The 18,535-nt window shown below is 43.3% G+C and overlaps 1 protein-coding gene across 9 annotated transcripts in view; it reads right to left on the reverse strand.

Moving 5' to 3' along the window:
• The window catches only part of LOC139268562 (uncharacterized), a 612,984-nt gene that overhangs the window by 430,959 nt on the left and 163,490 nt on the right, over positions 1 to 18,535 (reverse strand). For all 9 annotated transcript variants that reach the window (XM_070886894.1, XM_070886891.1, XM_070886893.1 and 6 more), the window contains one exon: positions 7,376 to 7,477. In XM_070886894.1, the coding sequence (XP_070742995.1) occupies positions 7,376 to 7,477 (102 nt within the window). The remainder of the gene's footprint in view (positions 1 to 7,375; positions 7,478 to 18,535) is intronic.

Below are 18,535 nucleotides of genomic sequence, written 5' to 3' on the forward strand. Positions count from 1 at the left end.
ATTTAAAAGCAGCAAGAGAAATTTCAAGGCTCCAGAGCAGAACAGAGTTTTGGATCAGGAAGAGACAGAGAGAATAACAAAGGTAAGGGCATCAGTGACTGAGTTGACATCAGGGGGGAAAAGTCAAAGCTAAAGGCACTATATCTGATGTTGCTAATGCTTCGCGCAAAAATAAATGAATAGTGCAGATATAAATTAATAAGTTTGATCTAATAGTCATTACGAAGACGTGATTGCAAAATGACCAAAGGTTTGGAATTAAATATTCCAGGATACTTAACTTTTAGAAGAGAAAGGCAAAATGGATAAGGAGGATGGGTAGCCCTGATAATAAAGGATGGGATAGCAGAAAGGATCTTAGCTCTGAAAATCAAGAAGTAGAATCAGTTTGGGTGGAGCTAAGAAACAGCAAGGGGCAGAAAACATTGGTGGGAGTTGTTGAAAGGCCCCCAAACAGTAGTTGTAATGTAGCACAAAGAACCAATCAGGAAATTCGAGGTACATGTAACAAGAGTAATACAGTAATCATGGGGAACTTTAATCTACATTCTACACTGGGTAACTAAATTTGCAGTAATAATGCGGAGGACGACTTCATGGAATCTATGCAAGATAGTTTTCCAGATCAGTATGTTGAGGACCCAACTATTATAGATCTAGTATTGTGCAAGGAGAAAGGGTTAATTAATAACCTTGCAGTAAAGAGGCTTTTAGGGATGAGTGACAATATGATAGAATTTTATATTGAGTTTGAAAATGATTTAGTTAACTCTGAAACTAGGGTCTAAACAAAGCAAATTATGTAGCTATGAGGGAGAGTTGGCTAAGATACATTGGGAAACTACCAGATATAGTGCCTTTAGCTTTGACTTTTTCTATTTTTCCCTGATGTCACCTTAGTCACTGATGTCCTATTTTCTTTGTTACTCTCTGTGCCTTCTTGACCCACTCTGCTTCATTCTCTGGTTGGCAACCAGTAACTAGTGGGGTGCCGCAGGTATCAGTGCTGGGACCCCAACTATTTACAATCTATATTAACGACTTGGAAGAAGGGACTGAGTGTAAAGTAGCCAAGTTTGCTGACGATACAAAGATGGGACGAAAAGCAATGTGTGAGAAGGACACAAAAAGTCTGCAAAAGGACATAGACAGGCTAGGTAGGTGGGCAAAAATTTGGCAGATGGAGTTTAATGTTGGAAAGTGTGAGGTCATGAACTTTGGCAGAAAAAAATCAAAGAGCAAGTTATTATTTAAATGGAGAAAGATTGCACAGTGCTGCAGTACAGCGGGGCCTGGGGGTACTTGTGCATGAAACACAAAAGGATAGTATGCAGGTACAGCATGTGATCAGAAAGGCAAATGGAATCTTGGTCTTTATTGCAAAGGGGATGTAGGATAAAAGCAGGGAAGTCTTGCAACAGCTATACAGGGTATTAGTGAGGCCGCACCTGGAATACTGCATGCAGTTTTGGTTTCCATATTTAAGAAAGGATATACTTGCTTTGGAGGCAGTTCAGAGGTTCACTAGGTTGATTCCGGAGATGAGGGGGTTGACTTATGAGGAAAGGTTGAGTAGGTTGGGCCTCTACTCATTGGAATTCAGAAGAATGAGGGGTGATCTTATCGAAACTTATAAGATTATGAGGGGGCTTCACAAGGTGGATGCAGAGAGGATGTTTCCATTGATGGGGGAGACGAGAACAAGAGGGCATGATCTTAGAATAAGGGGCCGCCCATTTAAAACTGAGATAAGTAGAAATTTCTTCTCTCAGAGGGTTGTAAATCTACGGAACTCGCTGCCACAGAGAGCTGTGGAAGCAGGGACATTGAATAAAGTTAAGACAGAAATAGACAGTTTCTTAAAAGATAAGGGGATAAGGGGTTATGGGGAGCGGGCAGGGAAGTGGAGCTGAGTTGATGATCGGATCAGCCATGATCTTACTGAATGGCAGAGCAGGCTCGAGGGGCCGTACGGCCTACTCCTGTTCCTATTAGGTAAGGTAAGAGTTAGGATAGATAGTGAATGGGTGACCAAGAGACAAGGCAAGAGCAGGAAGGTAGTGCAGGAGTCCCCTGCGGTCATCTCCCTCCAAAATAGATATACCGTTTTGGATACTGTTGAGGGAGATGACTTACCAGGGGAAGGCACCAGCAACCAGGTGCATGGCACCATGGGTGGCTCTGCTGCACAGAAGGGCGGGAAAAAGAGTGGGAGAGCTATAGTGATAGGGGACTCTATTGTAAGGGGAATAGATAGGAGTTTCTGCGGCCGCAACTGAGACTCCAGGATGGTATGTTGCCTCCCTGGTACAAGGGTCAATGATGTCTCAGAGAGGCTGCAGAGCATTCTGGAGAGGGAGGGTGAACAGCCAGTTGTCGTGGTACATGTAGGTACCAACGATATAGGTAAGAAGCAGGAAGAGGTCCTACAAGCTGAATTTAGGGAGCTAGGAGTTAAATTAAAAAGTAGGACCTCAAAGGTAGCAATCTCTGGATTGCTACCAGTGCCACGTGCTAATCAGAGTAGAGGGAGCAGGATAGTTAGAATAAATACGTGGCTTGAACAGTGGTGCAAGAGGGAGGGATTCAAATTCCTGGGACATTGGAACCAGTTCTGGGGGAAGTGGGACCTGTACAAAAGGGACGGTCTGCACTTGGGCAGGACTGGAACTGATGTCCTTGGGGTAACATTTGCGTATGCAGTTCGGGAGTGTTTAAACTAATATGGCAGGGGGATGGGAACCTATGCAGCGAGACAGGGTGAAGTAATATGGAGTCAGAAACAGATGGTAGAAAGATAAAAAGCAATAGTGGAAGGCCGAGTAAACAAAGGCAAGAAACAAAAAGGGCCACACAACATCATAATTCTAAAAGGACAAAGGGTATTAAAAAAACAAGCCTGAAGGCTTTGTGTCTTAATGCAAGGAGTATCCGTAATAAGGTGGATGAATTAACTGTGCAAATAGATGTTAACAGATATGATGTGATTGGGATTACAGAGTCATGGCTCCAGCGTGATCAGGGCTGGGAACTCAACATCCAAGGGTATTCAACATTCAGGAAGGATAGAATAAAAGGAAAATGAGATGGGGTAGCATTGCTGGTTAAAGAGGAGATTAATGCAATAGTTAGGAAGGACATTCCCTTGGATGATGTGGAATCTATATGGGTTGAGCTGCAGAACACCAAAGGGCAAAAAACGTTAGTGGGAGTTGTGTACAGACCTCCAAACAGTAGTAGTGATGTTGGGGAGGGCATCAAACAGGAAATTAGGGGTGCATGCAATAAAGGTGTAGCAGTTATCATGGGTGACTTTAATATGCATATAGATTGGGCTAACCAAACTGGAAGCAATACGGTGGAGGAGGATTTCCTGGAGTGCATAAAGGATGGTTTTCTCGACCAATATGTCGAGGAACCAACTAGGGGGGGAGGCCATCTTAGACTGGGTGTTGTGTAATGAGAGAGGATTAATTAGCAATCTCGTTGTGCGAGGCCCCTTGGGGAAGAGTGACCATAATATGGTGGAATTCTACATTAGGATGGAGAATGAAACAGTTAATTCAGAGACCATGGTCCAGAACTTAAAGAAGGGTAACTTTGAAGGTATGAGGCGTGAATTGGCTAGGATAGATTGGCGAATGATACTTAAGGGGTTGACAGTGGATGGGCAATGGCAGATATTTAGAGACCGCATGGATGAATTACAACAATTGTACATCCCTGTCTGGCGTAAAAATAAAAAAGGGAAGGTGGCTCAACCGTGGCTATCAAGGGAAATCAGGGATAGTATTAAAGCCAAGGAAGTGGCATACAAATTGGCTAGAAATAGCAGCGAACCTGGGGACTGGGAGAAATTTAGAACTCAGCAGAGGAGGACAAAAGGTTTGATTAGGGCAGAGAAAATAGAGTACGAAAGGAAGCTTGCAGGGAACATTAAAATGGACTGCAAAAGCTTCTATCGATATGTAAAGAGAAAAAGGTTAGTAAAGACAAACGTAGGTCCCCTGCAGTCAGAATCAGGGGAAGTCATAACGGGGAACAAAGAAATGGCAGACCAATTGAACAAGTACTTTGGTTCGGTATTCACTAAGGAGGACACAAACAACCTTCCGGATATAAAAGGGGTCAGAGGGTCTGGTAAGAAGGAGGAACTGAGGGAAATCTTTATTAGTCGGGAAATTGTGTTGGGGAAATTGATGTGATTGAAGGCCGATAAATCTCCAGGGCCTGATGGTCTGCTTCCCAGACTACTTAAGGAGGTGGCCTTGGAAAAAGCGGATGCATTGACAGTCATTTTCCAACATTCCATTGACTCTGGATCAGTTCCTATCGAGTGGAGGATAGCCAATGTAACCCCACTTTTTAAAAAAGGAGGGAGAGAGAAAACAGGGAATTATAGACCGGTCAGCCTGACATTGGTAGTGGGTAAAATGATGGAATCAATTATTAAGGATGTCATAGCAGCGCATTTGGAAAATGGTGACATGATAGGTCCAAGTCAGCATGGATTTGTGAAAGGGAAATCATGCTTGACAAATCTTCTGGAATTTTCTGAGGATGTTTCCAGTAAAGTGGACAAGGGAGAACCAGTTGATGTGGTGTATTTGGACTTTCAGAAGGCTTTCGACAAGGTCCCACACAAGAGATTAATGTGCAAAGTTAAAGCACATGGGATTGGGGGCAGTGTGCTGACGTGGATTGAGAACTGGTTGGCAGATAGGAAGCAAAAAGTAGGAGTAAATGGGTACTTTTCAGAATGGCAGGCAGTGACAAGTGGGGTACCGCAAGGTTCTATGCTGGAGCCCCAGCTGTTTACATTGTACATTAATGATTTAGACGAGGGGATTAAATGTAGTATCTCCAAATTTGCGGATGACACTAAGTTGGGTGGCAGTGTGAGCTGCGAGGAGGATGCTATGAGGCTGCAGAGTGACTTGGATAGGTTAGATGAGTGGGCAAATGCATGGCAGATGAAGTATAATGTGGATAAATGTGAGGTTATCCACTTTGGTGGTAGAAACAGAGAGACAGACTGTTATCTGAATGGTGACAGATTAGGAAAAGGGGAGGTGCAACAAGACCTGGGTGTCATGGTACATCAGTCATTGAAGGTTGGCATGTAGGTACAACAGGCGGTTAAGAAAGGAAATAGCATGTTGGCCTTCATAGCGAGGGGATTTGAGTACAGGGGCAGGGAGGTGTTACTACAGTTGTACAGGGCCTTGGTGAGACCACACCTGGAGTATTGTGTATAGTTTTGGTCTCCTAACCTGAGGAAGGACATTCTTGCTATTGAGGGAGTGCAGCAAAGGTTCACCAGACTGATTCCCGGGATGGCGGGACTGACATATCAAGAAAGACTGGATCAACTGGGCTTGTATTCACTGGAGTTCAGAAGCATGAGAGAGGATCTCATAGAAATGTTTAAAATTCTGATGGGTTTAGACAGGTTAGATGCAGGAAGAATGTTCTCAATGTTGAGGAAGTCCAGAAGCAGGGGTCACAGTCTAAGGATAAGGGGTAAGCCATTTAGGACCGAGATGAGGAGAAACTTCTTCACCCAGAGAGTGGTGAACTTGTGGAATTCTCTACCACAGAAAGTTGTTGAGGCCAATTCACTAAATATATTCAAAAAGGAGTTAGATGTAGTCCTTACTACTAGGGGGATCAAGGAGTATGGCGAGAAAGCAGGAATGGGGTACTGAAGTTGCATGTTCAGCCATGAACTCATGGAATGGCGGTGCAGGCTCGACGGGCCGACTTGCCTACTCCTGCACCTATTTTCTCTGTTTCTATAAACTCCCAGTTACTGTTGCAGAGAACAGTATCTATTCCTCTCACTCTACTGTCCCCTACCATAATCCCGCTCTTTAAGAAAGGAGGAAGAGAGAAAATAGGGAACTTTAGGCCAGTTAGCCTGACATTAGGAGGAATGCAAAATGCTAGAATCTATTATTAGGGACGTGGTAACAGGGCACTTAGAAAATCATAATACGATCATGCAAAATCAACATGGTTTTATGAAAGGGAAATCGGGTTTGCTAAATCTGTTCGAAGTTTTTTCAAGATGTAACTCGTCGGATGGATAAGGGGGAACCAGTGGAAATAGTGCATTTGGATTTTCAAAAAGCATTCAATAAGGTACCACACAAGAGATTATTACACAAAATTAGGATACATGGGATTGAGGGTAATATATTAGCATGAATTGAGGATTGGTTCATGGACAGCAAACAGAGAGTAGGAATAAACAAGACTTTTTCGGATTGGCAGGCTGTAACTAGCAAGGGTCAGTACTCGGGGCTCACCTATTTACAATCTATATTAACGACTTAGATGAAGGGACTGAGTGTAACATATCCATGTTTGCTGATGATACAAAAGTAAGGTGTGAGGAGGACACAAAAAGGCTGCAGAAAGATATAGACAGGTTGACTTAGTGGACAAGAACATGGCAAATGGAATACAATGTGGGGAAGTGTGAAGTTAACCACTTTGGTAGGAAAAACAAGGAAATAGAATATATTTTTGAATGGTGAGAGACTGAAAAATGTTTGCATTCAGAGGGACCTGGGTGTCCTTGTACATGAATCACAGAAAGTTAACATGCAGCTACAGCAAGCAATTAACAAAGCAAATGGTATGTTAGCTTTTGTTGCAAGGAGATTAGATTTTAAGAGTAAATAAGTCTTTCTACAATTATACAGGGCATTAGTGAGGCCACACCTGGAGTACTGTGTACAGTTCTGGTCTCCTTACCTAAGGAAAGACTTACTTGCCTTAGAGGGAGTGCAATGAAGGATCACTAGACTGGTTCCTGCAGTGAGGAGATTACAGAGATTGAGTAGACTAGGCCGATATTCCCTAGAGTTTAGAAGAATGAGAGGTGATCTAATTGATACATATAACATTCTTAATGGGCTTGACAGGGTTAATGCTGGGAAAATGTTTCCCCTGGCTGGGGAATCTAAAACAAGAGGTCACAGTCGCAGAATGAGGGGCAGGCCATTTAGGACTGAGATGAGGAGAAATTTCTTCATTCAAAGGGTTGTGCATCTTTGAAATTCTCTACCCTGGAGAGCTGTGGATGCTCAGTCGTTGAGTATATTCGAGACAGAGGTCGATACATTTTTGGGAGCTAAGGGATATGGGGATAGTGAGGGAAATTGGAGTTGATCTTGTTGAATGGCGGAGCAGGCTCAAAGGGTCAAATGGCCTACTCCAGCTCCTATTTCTTATGTTCTTCTGTAAGGTTAAGGGGAGATTGAATGGAGGTATTCAAAATTATGAGCGATTTTGATAGAGTAGATCGGGAGAAACTGTTTCCACTGGCAGGAATGTTGTAGGCAATTGGCAACAAAAAAAAGCATACCTGTGCATATTAAATCACTTTTGTCCATCAGTGAATGTTGGTCATGTTTTGAGATTGTAGTCAACATTCCTGGCATTTCACATGAAGAGTTTTCTCTGTTATCTGAACACAAAAGAATTGTAGTTTTTATATATATGTATGTATATATATATATATTATATGTACGCATAAAAAATATATATTCCATTTATATTCTTGGTCTTTTTTGTCTTCTTATTCATAATCTAAATGGCAATCTGCTTGGGATTATATCTATATAGAAAGAAAAGCAAGAATTCAATTCTATAGACTTTACACATCCTCAGAATATCCCAAAGTGCTGAACTGCTTCATTATTTTTGATGTGTAGTCATTGTTGTTTTGCAGGCAAATGTGGTGGTCAACCTGCGCACAGCAAGGTCTCACAGACAGATGGTTTATGCATATGTATCGACTTTCCAATCATTCACCGAAATTACAGGTATCCAAAATTGTAACATTATACACACTGGAACATTCCTTATAAACACTTGCGATCACTTTCAGACCGTTTTGAGGGCATTTTCAATTTCAAACGCAAGCATAAATCTTTAAAAATTCAATAAATACTTTAATTTCCCTGTAATAAGGATTTTTTAAAAATTAAAGTGAGTTATTTAGGATAGTTTTATTTTTAAAGTTCAATCACAAGTGATTGCTTCTTCAATGGTTTTCTAAATTAGCCAACATTTCTTGAATCAAATAAATCACTAGACGAACACTGCATATAATATCAAATATCAGACAGCATGTTGATACAGGCTGTTTGCCAGACATGAGACTCCCAAAGCAAGTGCTCTACTTGGAACTCCTTCATGGCAAACGAACCAAAGGTGGGCAGAGGAAACGTTACAAGGACACCCTCAAAGCCCCCCTGATAAAGTGCAACATCCCCACTGACACCTGGGAATCTCTGGCCAAAGACCGACCTAAGTGAAGGAAGTGCATCCGGGAGGGCGCTGAGCACCTCGAGTCTCATCGCCGAGAGCATGCAGAAATCAAGCGCAGGCAGCGGAAGGAGCGTGCGGCAAACCAGTCCCACCCACCCTTTCCCTCAACGACTATCTGTCCCACCTGTGACAATGACTGTGGTTCTCGTATTGGACTTTTCAGCCACCTAAGGACTCATTTTTAGAGTGGAAGCAAGTCTTCCTCGACTCCAAGGGACTGCCTATGATAATGATGATGATAATGATGATGACGACAGGCTGTTGGAGTCAGAGGATCAGGAGCAAAGTCATCATCTCCAAAATTCAGTAATTTCATTATTTAATTCATGTTTGGGACAGCTCACATATCCAATGGAGTCTCAGGTGAAATGATCAAAGAATTACCAACTGCAATATACAGACTGGGAAACCTCAGCAGGGTTCTATCCTACTTGCTGTTGTAGCTCCCAAATACTCTGTAGCTCATGTTTGGCTTCAATTTCTTTGAGCTGCAGCAATGTCTCCTCTGATTGACTGCATGGTGAAAGGAGATCACATTCATGCTCTGAGTCACAAGAACACAACACAATTTAAGTCATGGCATCCAGTAAAGGGATGAAGATTTCAATTTTGGCTTTGTATGTAGCTAATTTGTTTTTAGCCAACAACTTCTGATAGCGACCACTAAAAAGCCTGATGACTCTTGTGACCATCAGCTGAAGCCTAGAAATGGTATTCGTTGGAAGATAGACAAGTTCTGCATTCGCTCGACCAGAAATTTCAGAATGTGTAGAGCATTTATCCATAATGATCAATACACTTCCACCGAGCTCGACATTTTCTGTCCGGAGATCGAATGTATTCCTGATAAATCGTAGAAATGATCCAAGATCGCCAATTGAAAGTGTCGAACATTTTTGAAACATCTTTACCACTTTTACCGATGAATAGAATAGAATGCTTCTCATATCTGTCCATATTGGTGCCCAGATGAGTCAACAACTCCTTGCTTCCCATTTCCTTTTCTGAAAGGTGCGAGTCCCCCAGCAGAAGCTTCCCAAAAAGTCCCATTTCAGAGAAGTTGAACAAATCACAAGATTGGCACTTTTGAAGTAATGCAGGCAGAGTTGATGAAAGCCATTCGTTTGTAATTTCAGGGGTCACTTCATTAGCTTCTTGGACTATTTTTTAAAAAGAGTTAAGGCATAAACATTTTTCCTTCTCTTGATCTATCTCAAGTATACTTTAGAGATCTTGAACCCAATTTCTCCTACAGTTTTGACAGCTTTGTTCCAATAACATGTTCTGAAACTACGAGACTTTTATCGCATGCTTCCTTGAACTATTTAGGATATTCTGCTCCAACATCATCGAGTATAGAAGTGCACAACCATTTCATGTCACATCTGAAATCTTGGTTTCAGACCAGTTTCAGGACAGAATCTCGTTACTCTTCGTAGATTTTGCTGATGGTGCCTGGGTGACACCATATTGTTTTGCTAATTCAGTCTCTGACTTTGTGTCCAGAGCAGTGATAATTTTGTATTCATCATTTGGGGCTTGACATGGTAGATGCAGAGAAGTTTCCTCTCGCGGGGATATTTAGAACTAGGGGGCATAGTTTCAGAATAAGGTCATCAATTTAAAACGGAGATGAGGAGGAATTTCTTCTCTCAGAGGGTCATGAATCTTTGGAATTCCCTACCCCAGATAGCTGTGAAGGCTGGGTCATTGAATATATTTAAGGTGGAGATAGACAGATTTTTGAACTATAGGTGAGTCAAGGGTTATGGGACGAGTGGTAGGAAAGTGGAATTGAGGCCAAGATCAGATCAGCCATGATCCTAATGAATGGCAGAGCAGGGTCGAGGGGCCAAATAAGAGCATAAGAAATAGGAGCAGGAGTAGGCCATTTGGCCCCTCGAGCCTGCTCCGCCATTCAATAAGATCAAGGCTTCAACTCCACTTCCCCATCCGCTCCCCATAAGTCTTGACTCCCATATCTTTCAAAATCTGTCTATCTCTGCCTTAAATACATTCAATAACCCAGCCTCCACAGCTCTCTGAGGTAGAGAATTCCAAAGATTCACGACTCTCAGAGAAGAAATTCCTTCTCATTTCCGTTTTAAATGGGCGACCCTTTATTAAGAAACTATGCTCCCTAGTTTTAGATTTCCCCACAAGGGGAATCATCTCTGCATCTACCCTGTCAAGCCCCCTCAGAATCTTATACATTTCAATAAGATCACCTCTAAGTTGTCTAAACTCCAATGAGTATAGGCCCAACCTGCTCAACCTTTCTTCATATTACAAACCCTTCATCTCAGGAATCAACATCGTGAACCTTCTCTGAACTGCTTCCAGTGCAAGTATATCCTTCCTTAAATAAGGAGACCAAAACTTCAGGTGAACATACATAAGAACATAAGAATTAGGAACAGGAGTAGGCCATCTATCCCCTCGAGCCTGCTCCGCCATTCAACAAGATCATGGCTGATCTGGCCGTGGACTCAGCTCCACTCACCCGCCCGCTCCCCATAACCCTTAATTCCCTTATTGGTTAAGAATCTATCTATCTGTGATTTGAATACATTCAATGAGTTAGCCTCAACTGCTTCCTTGGGCAGAGAATTCCACAGATTCACAACCCTCTGGAGAAGAAATTCCTTCTCAACTCGGTTTTAAATTGGCTTCCCGTATTTTGAGGCTGTGCCCCTAGTTCTAGTCTCCCCGACCAGTGGAAACAACCTCTCTGCCTCTATCTTGTCTATCCCTTTCATTATTTTAAATGTTTCTATAAGATCACCCCTCATCCTTTTGAACTCCAACGAGTAAAGACCCAGTCTACTCAATCTATCATCATAAGGTAACCACCTCATCTCTGGAATTAGCCTAGTGAATCGTCTCTGTACCCCCTCCAAAGCTAGTATATCCTTCCTTAAGAAAGGTGACTAAAACTGCACGCAGTACTCCAGGTGTGGCCTCACCAATACCCTATACAGTTGCAGCAGGGCCTCCCTGCTTTTGTATTCCATCCCTCTCGCAATGAAGGCCAACATTCCATTCGCCTTCCTGATTACCTGCTGCACCTGCAAACTAACTTTTTCTAATTATTTGCTGTTCTTACATGCTAACTTTTTGTGTTTCATGTACAAAGACCCCCAGCTCCCTCTGTACCACCGCATTTTGTAATCTCTCCCCATTTAAATAATCATTTGTTTTTATTAATCCTACCAAAGTGGATAACCTCACATTTTCCCACATTATACTTTATCTGCCAAATTTTTGCCCACTCACTTAACCTATCTATATCCCTTTGTAGATTCTTTGCGTCCTTCTCACAACTTGCTTTCCCACCTGTCTTTGTATTATCAGCAAATTTGGCTACATTACACTCGTTCCTTTCATCCAAGTCATTAATATAAATTGTAAATAGTTGAAGCCCCAGCACTGATCACAGTGGCACCCCACTAGTTACAGTTTGTCAACCTGAAAATGAGCCATTTATCCCGACTCTGCTTTCTGTTAGTTAGCCAATCCTCTATCCACACTAATATATTACCCCCAACCCTGTGAGCTCTTATCTTATACAGTAACCTTTTATGTGTCACCATATCAAATGCTTTTTGGAAATCCAAATATACGACAATCTACTGGTTCCCCTTTTTCCACCCTGCTCGTTACATCCTCAAAGAACTCGAGCAAATTTGTCCGACATGATTTCCCTTTCATAAAACCATGCCAACTCTGCTTGACTGCATTATGATTTTCTAAATGTCCTGCTACTACTTTTCTTAATGAAGGACTCCAGCATTTCCCCAATGGCAGATGTTAGGCTAACTGGTCTATAGTTTCCTGCTTTCTGTCCCCCTTCTTAAATAGGGGCATTACATTTGTTTTCCAGTGTGCTGGGACCTCTCCAGAATCCAGGGAATACAACCAATGCATCCACTATTTCTGTAGCCACCTCTTTTAAGACCCTAGGATGGAAGTCATCAGGTCCAGGGGAGTTGTCCACCTTTAGTCCCATTAGTTTGCCTAGTACTTTTTCTCTAGTGATAATGATAGTTTTAATACCCCCACTCCCCAATAGCCCCTTGATTATCAATTATTGAGATGCTTTCATAGACCGATACAAAGTATTTCTTCAAAGTCTCTGCCATTTCTGTTTCCCATTATTAATTCCCAAGTCTCATCCTCTAAGGGACCAATGTTTATGTTAGCTACTTGCTTCCTTTTTATACACCTGTAGAAGCTTTTACTGTCTGTTTTTATATTTTTTGCGAGTTTACTCTCATAAGCTTTCTATAATTTTTTTAGTTGTCCTTTGCTATTTTAAAAAAATTACCCAATCCTCTGGCCTTCCACTTTTCTTCGCAACATTGTATGCCTTTGTTTTCAATTTGATACCATACTTCATTTCCTTAGTTAGCCACGGATGGTTCATCCTTCTCTTTGAGTCTTTCTTTCTCACTGAAATATCTCCTTAAATGTTTGCCACTGCTTTTGGACAGTCTTTCCTTTTAATATATTTTCCCAGTCCATTATAACCAGCTCTGCCTTCATACCTTTGTAATTATCTTTATTTAAGTCAGGACACGAGTTTGATAACTAGCTTTCTCACCCTCAAGCTGAATTTGAAATTCTACCATGCTAAATGGTCTACTCCTGCTCCTATTTCTTATGTTCTTACAGCTCAAATTCAGATATGTATTTTCTTTCTTTTAGTTAATTCCATTTTCACAAAAGTAACAGCCACTCTGGATGCAAAAATACATTACTGTAACGACCTCTCTTAAATAACCATTCCTTATCGGAAGCCCTGCCTTGTAAGATGGAGCAATTATGAGTAAACAATCTGGTGAGGTCAATCTGTGTTAAAATTTGCTTTGAAGGGTTGAAATACCATATAACATTAGCTGCTTTGCTAATCGGGACCGCGTATTTGCTTAACATTACACAGCTATAATATGCGAGCACAAGTGTGTACAAACATATCAAGTACAGCTGAGACTGGCTGCCAGTATAACTTTATGCAAATTGTAACAATGGGTAACTTAATATTATACGAACTCAACTGCCCATGTACTGTGAATAAGAAACATAAGATATAGGTGCAGGAGTAGGCCATTTGGCCCCTCGAGCCTGCTCTGCCATTTAATAAGATCATGGCTGATCTGATCATGGACTCAGCTCCACTTCCCTGCCCGCCCCCCATAACCCTTTATTTGCTTATTGCTCAAAAATCTGTTTATCGCTGCCTTAAATATATTCAATGACCCAGCTTCCAGAGCTCTCTGGGGCAGAGAATTCCATAGATTTACAACCCTCTGAGAAGAAATGCCTCCTCATCTCAGCTTTAAATAGGCTGTCCCTTATTCTGAGACAATTTTTAGTTTTAGTCCCCTAGTTTTAGTTTCCCCCATGAGTGGAAATATCCCCTCTGGATCCACCTTATCGAGCCCCCTCATTATCTTATATGTTTCAATATGATCACCTCTCATTCTTCTGAACTCCAATAAGTATAGGCCCAATCTACTCAACCCTCATCTCCGGAATCAACCTAGTGAACCTTCTCTGAACAGCCTCCAATGCAAGTATATCCTTCCTTAAATATGAAGACCAAAACTATACACAGTACTCTAAGTGTGGCCTCATATGCAGTCTATAATCATGCATTATGTATAGAATATGCATGTGTCACTGTTTTACCCCCTTCTGCTGTGGGCTGTGCAATACATACAACTGCATATCTATGTGCATTATTAAAAATCAGAAACTCAAAGCAAAGTTGTCAAATTTACAAAAATAGACTGCAAAATGTGTCACGTATCCTACATGGTTACTGCTTGTACTATTACAAGGTGTGCCACCAGAGGGCACTGCAGTGGGAGACTTGTAGGTTACCTGTACAGGTGTGCCAGGCCTAGTATCAAAGGCAGGCCACCATGTGTGATCCTCACTCTGGAGTTACATTAAATGGACGAAGGTTACTACAGTTCAAGCACAGCACATTGTCTTGTGGAGTCATTATTAGAGCATCTGAAGACATAACAATTGGCGACGAGATTACGGACCCTCACATGAAAATGACTAACCTTGGTACGTTGTAGCAGTTCGCCGATGGTGATGATTGGGAAGCCTTTGTGGAGAGGCTCGACCATTTCTTCACAGCAAACGACCTGGCAGGCGACAATCCAGCCACACTGGCTGATAAGCGCAGAGCTATCCTGCTAACCAGTTGTGGGCCAACCATCTATGGCCTTGTCAGGGACTTGCTGGCACCAGCGAAGACAACAACCAAGATGTACGAGGAGCTTGTAACGCTGATCCAAGAACAACTCAAGCCCAAAGCGAGCATCCTCACAGTCAGGCACCAGTTTTATGCACACTTTCGGCCCGAAGGCCAGGAGATCGCGAAAAATGCTGCAGATCTCAGGATCCCACATGGTGGCCTGCCCTTTATACTCGGCCTGGCACACCTGTACAGGTAACCTACAAGTCTCCCACTGCAGTGCCCTCTGGTGGCACACCTTGTAATAGTACAAGCAGTAACCATGTAGGATACGTGTGATTTCAGCGACCACCTCACCGAAGCGCTGCGGGATATATTTGTCATCGGAATCGACCATGAGGGCCTTCTTCATAACCTACTATCTGCGGATACCACAGTCACACTGCAGAAGGCCATCTCCGTGAGCCAAGCATTCATGACCTTGGCCTGCGGCTCTCGGAGGATGACTCATCCTCAGGACTCAAACCTGGCAAGTACTGTGCGCAGAGTGGCGCCTTTTAGAGGTTGGACTGTAGAAGGTGAATCTTCTCAGGAGAGAGAGAGAGAGAACAGGCCCCCGAGTCCCTTAACTCGAAGAGTCCGCTGAGGGGGGCTAATCGTGTAGCACCATGTTGGCGTTGCGGAGGGAATCACAGGGCTCACCAGTGCCGTTTTAAAGACTATGTATGTAAAGGCTGCAGCACAAAGGGCCACCTCCAGTGAATGTGCAAAAGAAATATGACTGTGTTGATGAAGAGTCTGCAGATGGCCATGAATCCAGCGCGGATTATGAAGCGATAGTCGGAGAGGCAGCTCAGCCCCATGATGAGGAGTATATCGTGTTTACCTGCACCACCGAATGTTCTCCATTGAGGATGGAAGTCGAGATAAATGGCGTTCCAGTCTTCATGGAAGTGGACAAGGGGGCGACCCAGTCAGTAATGAATCAAGAAGCCTTTGAGAGGCTATGGGACAATCAGGCTGAACGACCCAAGTTGGTCCTGGTTCAGGCAAAGCTGAGCACCTATACCAATGAACTTATCCCAGTCGTTGGTAGTGCGGATGTAAAGGTACTCCATGATGGCGCGGTGCACAAGTTACCCCTGTGGATTGTTGCAGGTGATGGACCAATGCTACTCGGAAGAAGTTGGATGGAGAAGATCCAGCGATCGATGTCCCCCGCGCTCAGAGGCAAAGCAAACCTCCACCTGAGGTTGGATCCGGCACCAGAGAGCAGGCCAGCACAGCATCCGAGGCATAGACTGCTCAGCATCACTGCGTGGAGATGATCCAGTTGAGACGACCCGAATGCACCTTCCAGGCTCCAGTGGCAGGACTCCGGAGGAAGAAAATCGGACCCAAAGGCGACTTCCCAGCTTCGGTGGCAGAACCCGGGGAGAAGAGGATCACAGCAGTCGACATCGTGGATGGAAGAAAGATGGTGCCCAAACCACGAGGTGAGGCGCTGAAGAAAAAGATGGCGGCGGCCAGACCACGAGGTGTAGTGCTGATGGAACAACATGTGACACCAAGCAAAGAAGAGGATTGGGGTAAACATAGAAACATAGAAAATAGGTGCAGGAGTAGGCCATTCAGCCCTTCTAGCCTGCACCGCCATTCAATGAGTTCATGGCTGAACATGCAACTTCAGTACCCCCTTCCTGTTTTCTCGCCATACCCCTTGATCCCCCGAGTAGTAAGGACTTCATCTAACTCCCTTTTGAATATATTTAGTGAATTGGCCTCAACTACTTTCTGTGGTAGAGAATTCCACAGGTTCACCACTCTCTGGGTGAAGAAGTTTCTCCTCATCTCGGTCCTAAATGGCTTACCCCTTATCCTTAGACTGTGACCCCTGGTTCTGGACTTCCCCAACATTGGGAACATTCTTCCTGCATCTAACCTGTCTAAACCCGTCAGAATTTTAAACGTTTCTATAAGGTCCCCTCTCATTCTTCTGAACTCCAGTGAATACAAGCCCAGTTGATCCAGTCTTTCTTGATAGGTCGGTCCCACCATCCCGGGAATCAGTCTGGTGAATCTTCGCTGCACTCCCTCAATAGCAAGAATGTCCTTCCTCAAGTTAGGAGACCAAAACTGTACACAATACTCCAGGTGTGGCCTCACCAAGGCCCTGTACAACTGTAGCAACACCTCCCTGCCCCTGTACTCAAATCCCCTCACTATGAAGGCCAACATGCCATTTGCTTTCTTAACCGCCTGCTGTACATGCATGCCAACCTTCAATGACTGATGTACCATGACACCCAGGTCTCGTTGCACCTCCCCTTTTCCTAATCTGTCACCATTCAGATAATAACCTCACATTTATCCACATTATACTTCATCTGCCATGCATTTGCCCACTCACCTAACCTATCCAAGTCACTCTACAGCCTCATAGCATCCTCCTCGCAGCTCACACTGCCACCCAACTTAGTGTCATCCGCAAATTTGGAGATACTACATTTAATCCCCTCGTCTAAATCATTAATGTACAATGTAAACAGCTGGGGCCCCAGCACAGAACCTTGCGGTACCCCACTAGTCACTGCCTGCCATTTTGAAAAGTACCCATTTACTCCTACTCTTTGCTTCCTGTCTGACAACCAGTGCTCAATCCATGTCAGCACACTACCCCCAATCCCATGTGCTTTAATTTTGCACATTAATCTCTTGTGTGGGACCTTGTCGAAAGCCTTCTGAAAGTCCAAATATACCACATCAACTGGTTCTCCCTTGTCCACTTTACTGGAAACATCCTCAAAAAATTCCAGAAGGTTTGTCAAGCATGATTTCCCTTTCACAAATCCATGCTGACTTGGACCTATCATGTCACAATTTTCCAAATGCACTGCTATGACATCCTTAATAATTGATTCCATCATTTTACCCACTACTGAGGTCAGGCTGACCGGTCTATCATTCCCTGTTTTCTCTCTCCCTCCTTTTTTAAAAAGTGGGGTTACATTGGCTACCCTCCACTCGATAGGAACTGATCCAGAGTCAATGGAATGTTGGAAAATGACTGTCAATGCATCCACTATTTCCAAGGCCACCTCCTTAAGTACTCTGGGATGCAGTCCATCAGGCCCTGGGGATTTATCGGCCTTCAATCCCATCAATTTCCCCAACACAATTTCCCGACTAATAAAGATTTCCCTCAGTTCCTCCTCCTTACTAGACCCTCTGACCCCTCTTATACCCGGAAGGTTGTTAGTGTCCTCCTTAGTGAATATCGAACCAAAGTACTTGTTCAATTGGTTTGCCATTTCTTTGTTCCCAGTTATGACTTCCCCTGATTCTGACTGCAGGGGACCTACGTTTGTCTTTACTAACCTTTTTCTCTTTACATACCTATAGAAACTTTTGCAATCCGCCTTAATGTTCCCTGCAAGCTTCTTCTCGTACTCCATTTTCCCTGCCCTAATCAAACCCTTTGTCCTCCTCTGCTGAGTTCTAAATTTCTCCCAGTCCCCGGGTTCACTGCTATTTCTGGCCAATTTGTATGCCACTTCCTTGGCTTTAATACTATCCCTGATTTCCCTTGATAGCCACGGTTGAGCCACCTTCCCTTTTTTATTTTTAGGCCAGACAGGAATGTACAATTGTTGTAGTTCATCCATGCGGTCTCTAAATGTCTGCCATTGCCCATCCACAGTCAACCCCTTCAGTATCATTCGCCAATCTATCCTAGCCAATTCACGCCTCATACCTTCAAAGTTACCCTTCTTTAAGTTCTGGACCATGGTCTCTGAATTAACTGTTTCATTCTCCATCCTAATGCAGAATTCCACCATATTATGGTCACTCTTCCCCAAGGGGCCTCGCACAATGAGATTGCTAATTAATTCTCTCTCATTACACAACACCCAGTCTAAGATGGCCTCCCCCCTAGTTGGTTCCTCGACATATTGGTCTAGAAAACCATCCCTTATG

This window comes from Pristiophorus japonicus, chromosome 8 (genome assembly GCF_044704955.1).
Source record: "Pristiophorus japonicus isolate sPriJap1 chromosome 8, sPriJap1.hap1, whole genome shotgun sequence".
Classification (NCBI taxonomy): domain Eukaryota; kingdom Metazoa; phylum Chordata; class Chondrichthyes; family Pristiophoridae; genus Pristiophorus; species Pristiophorus japonicus.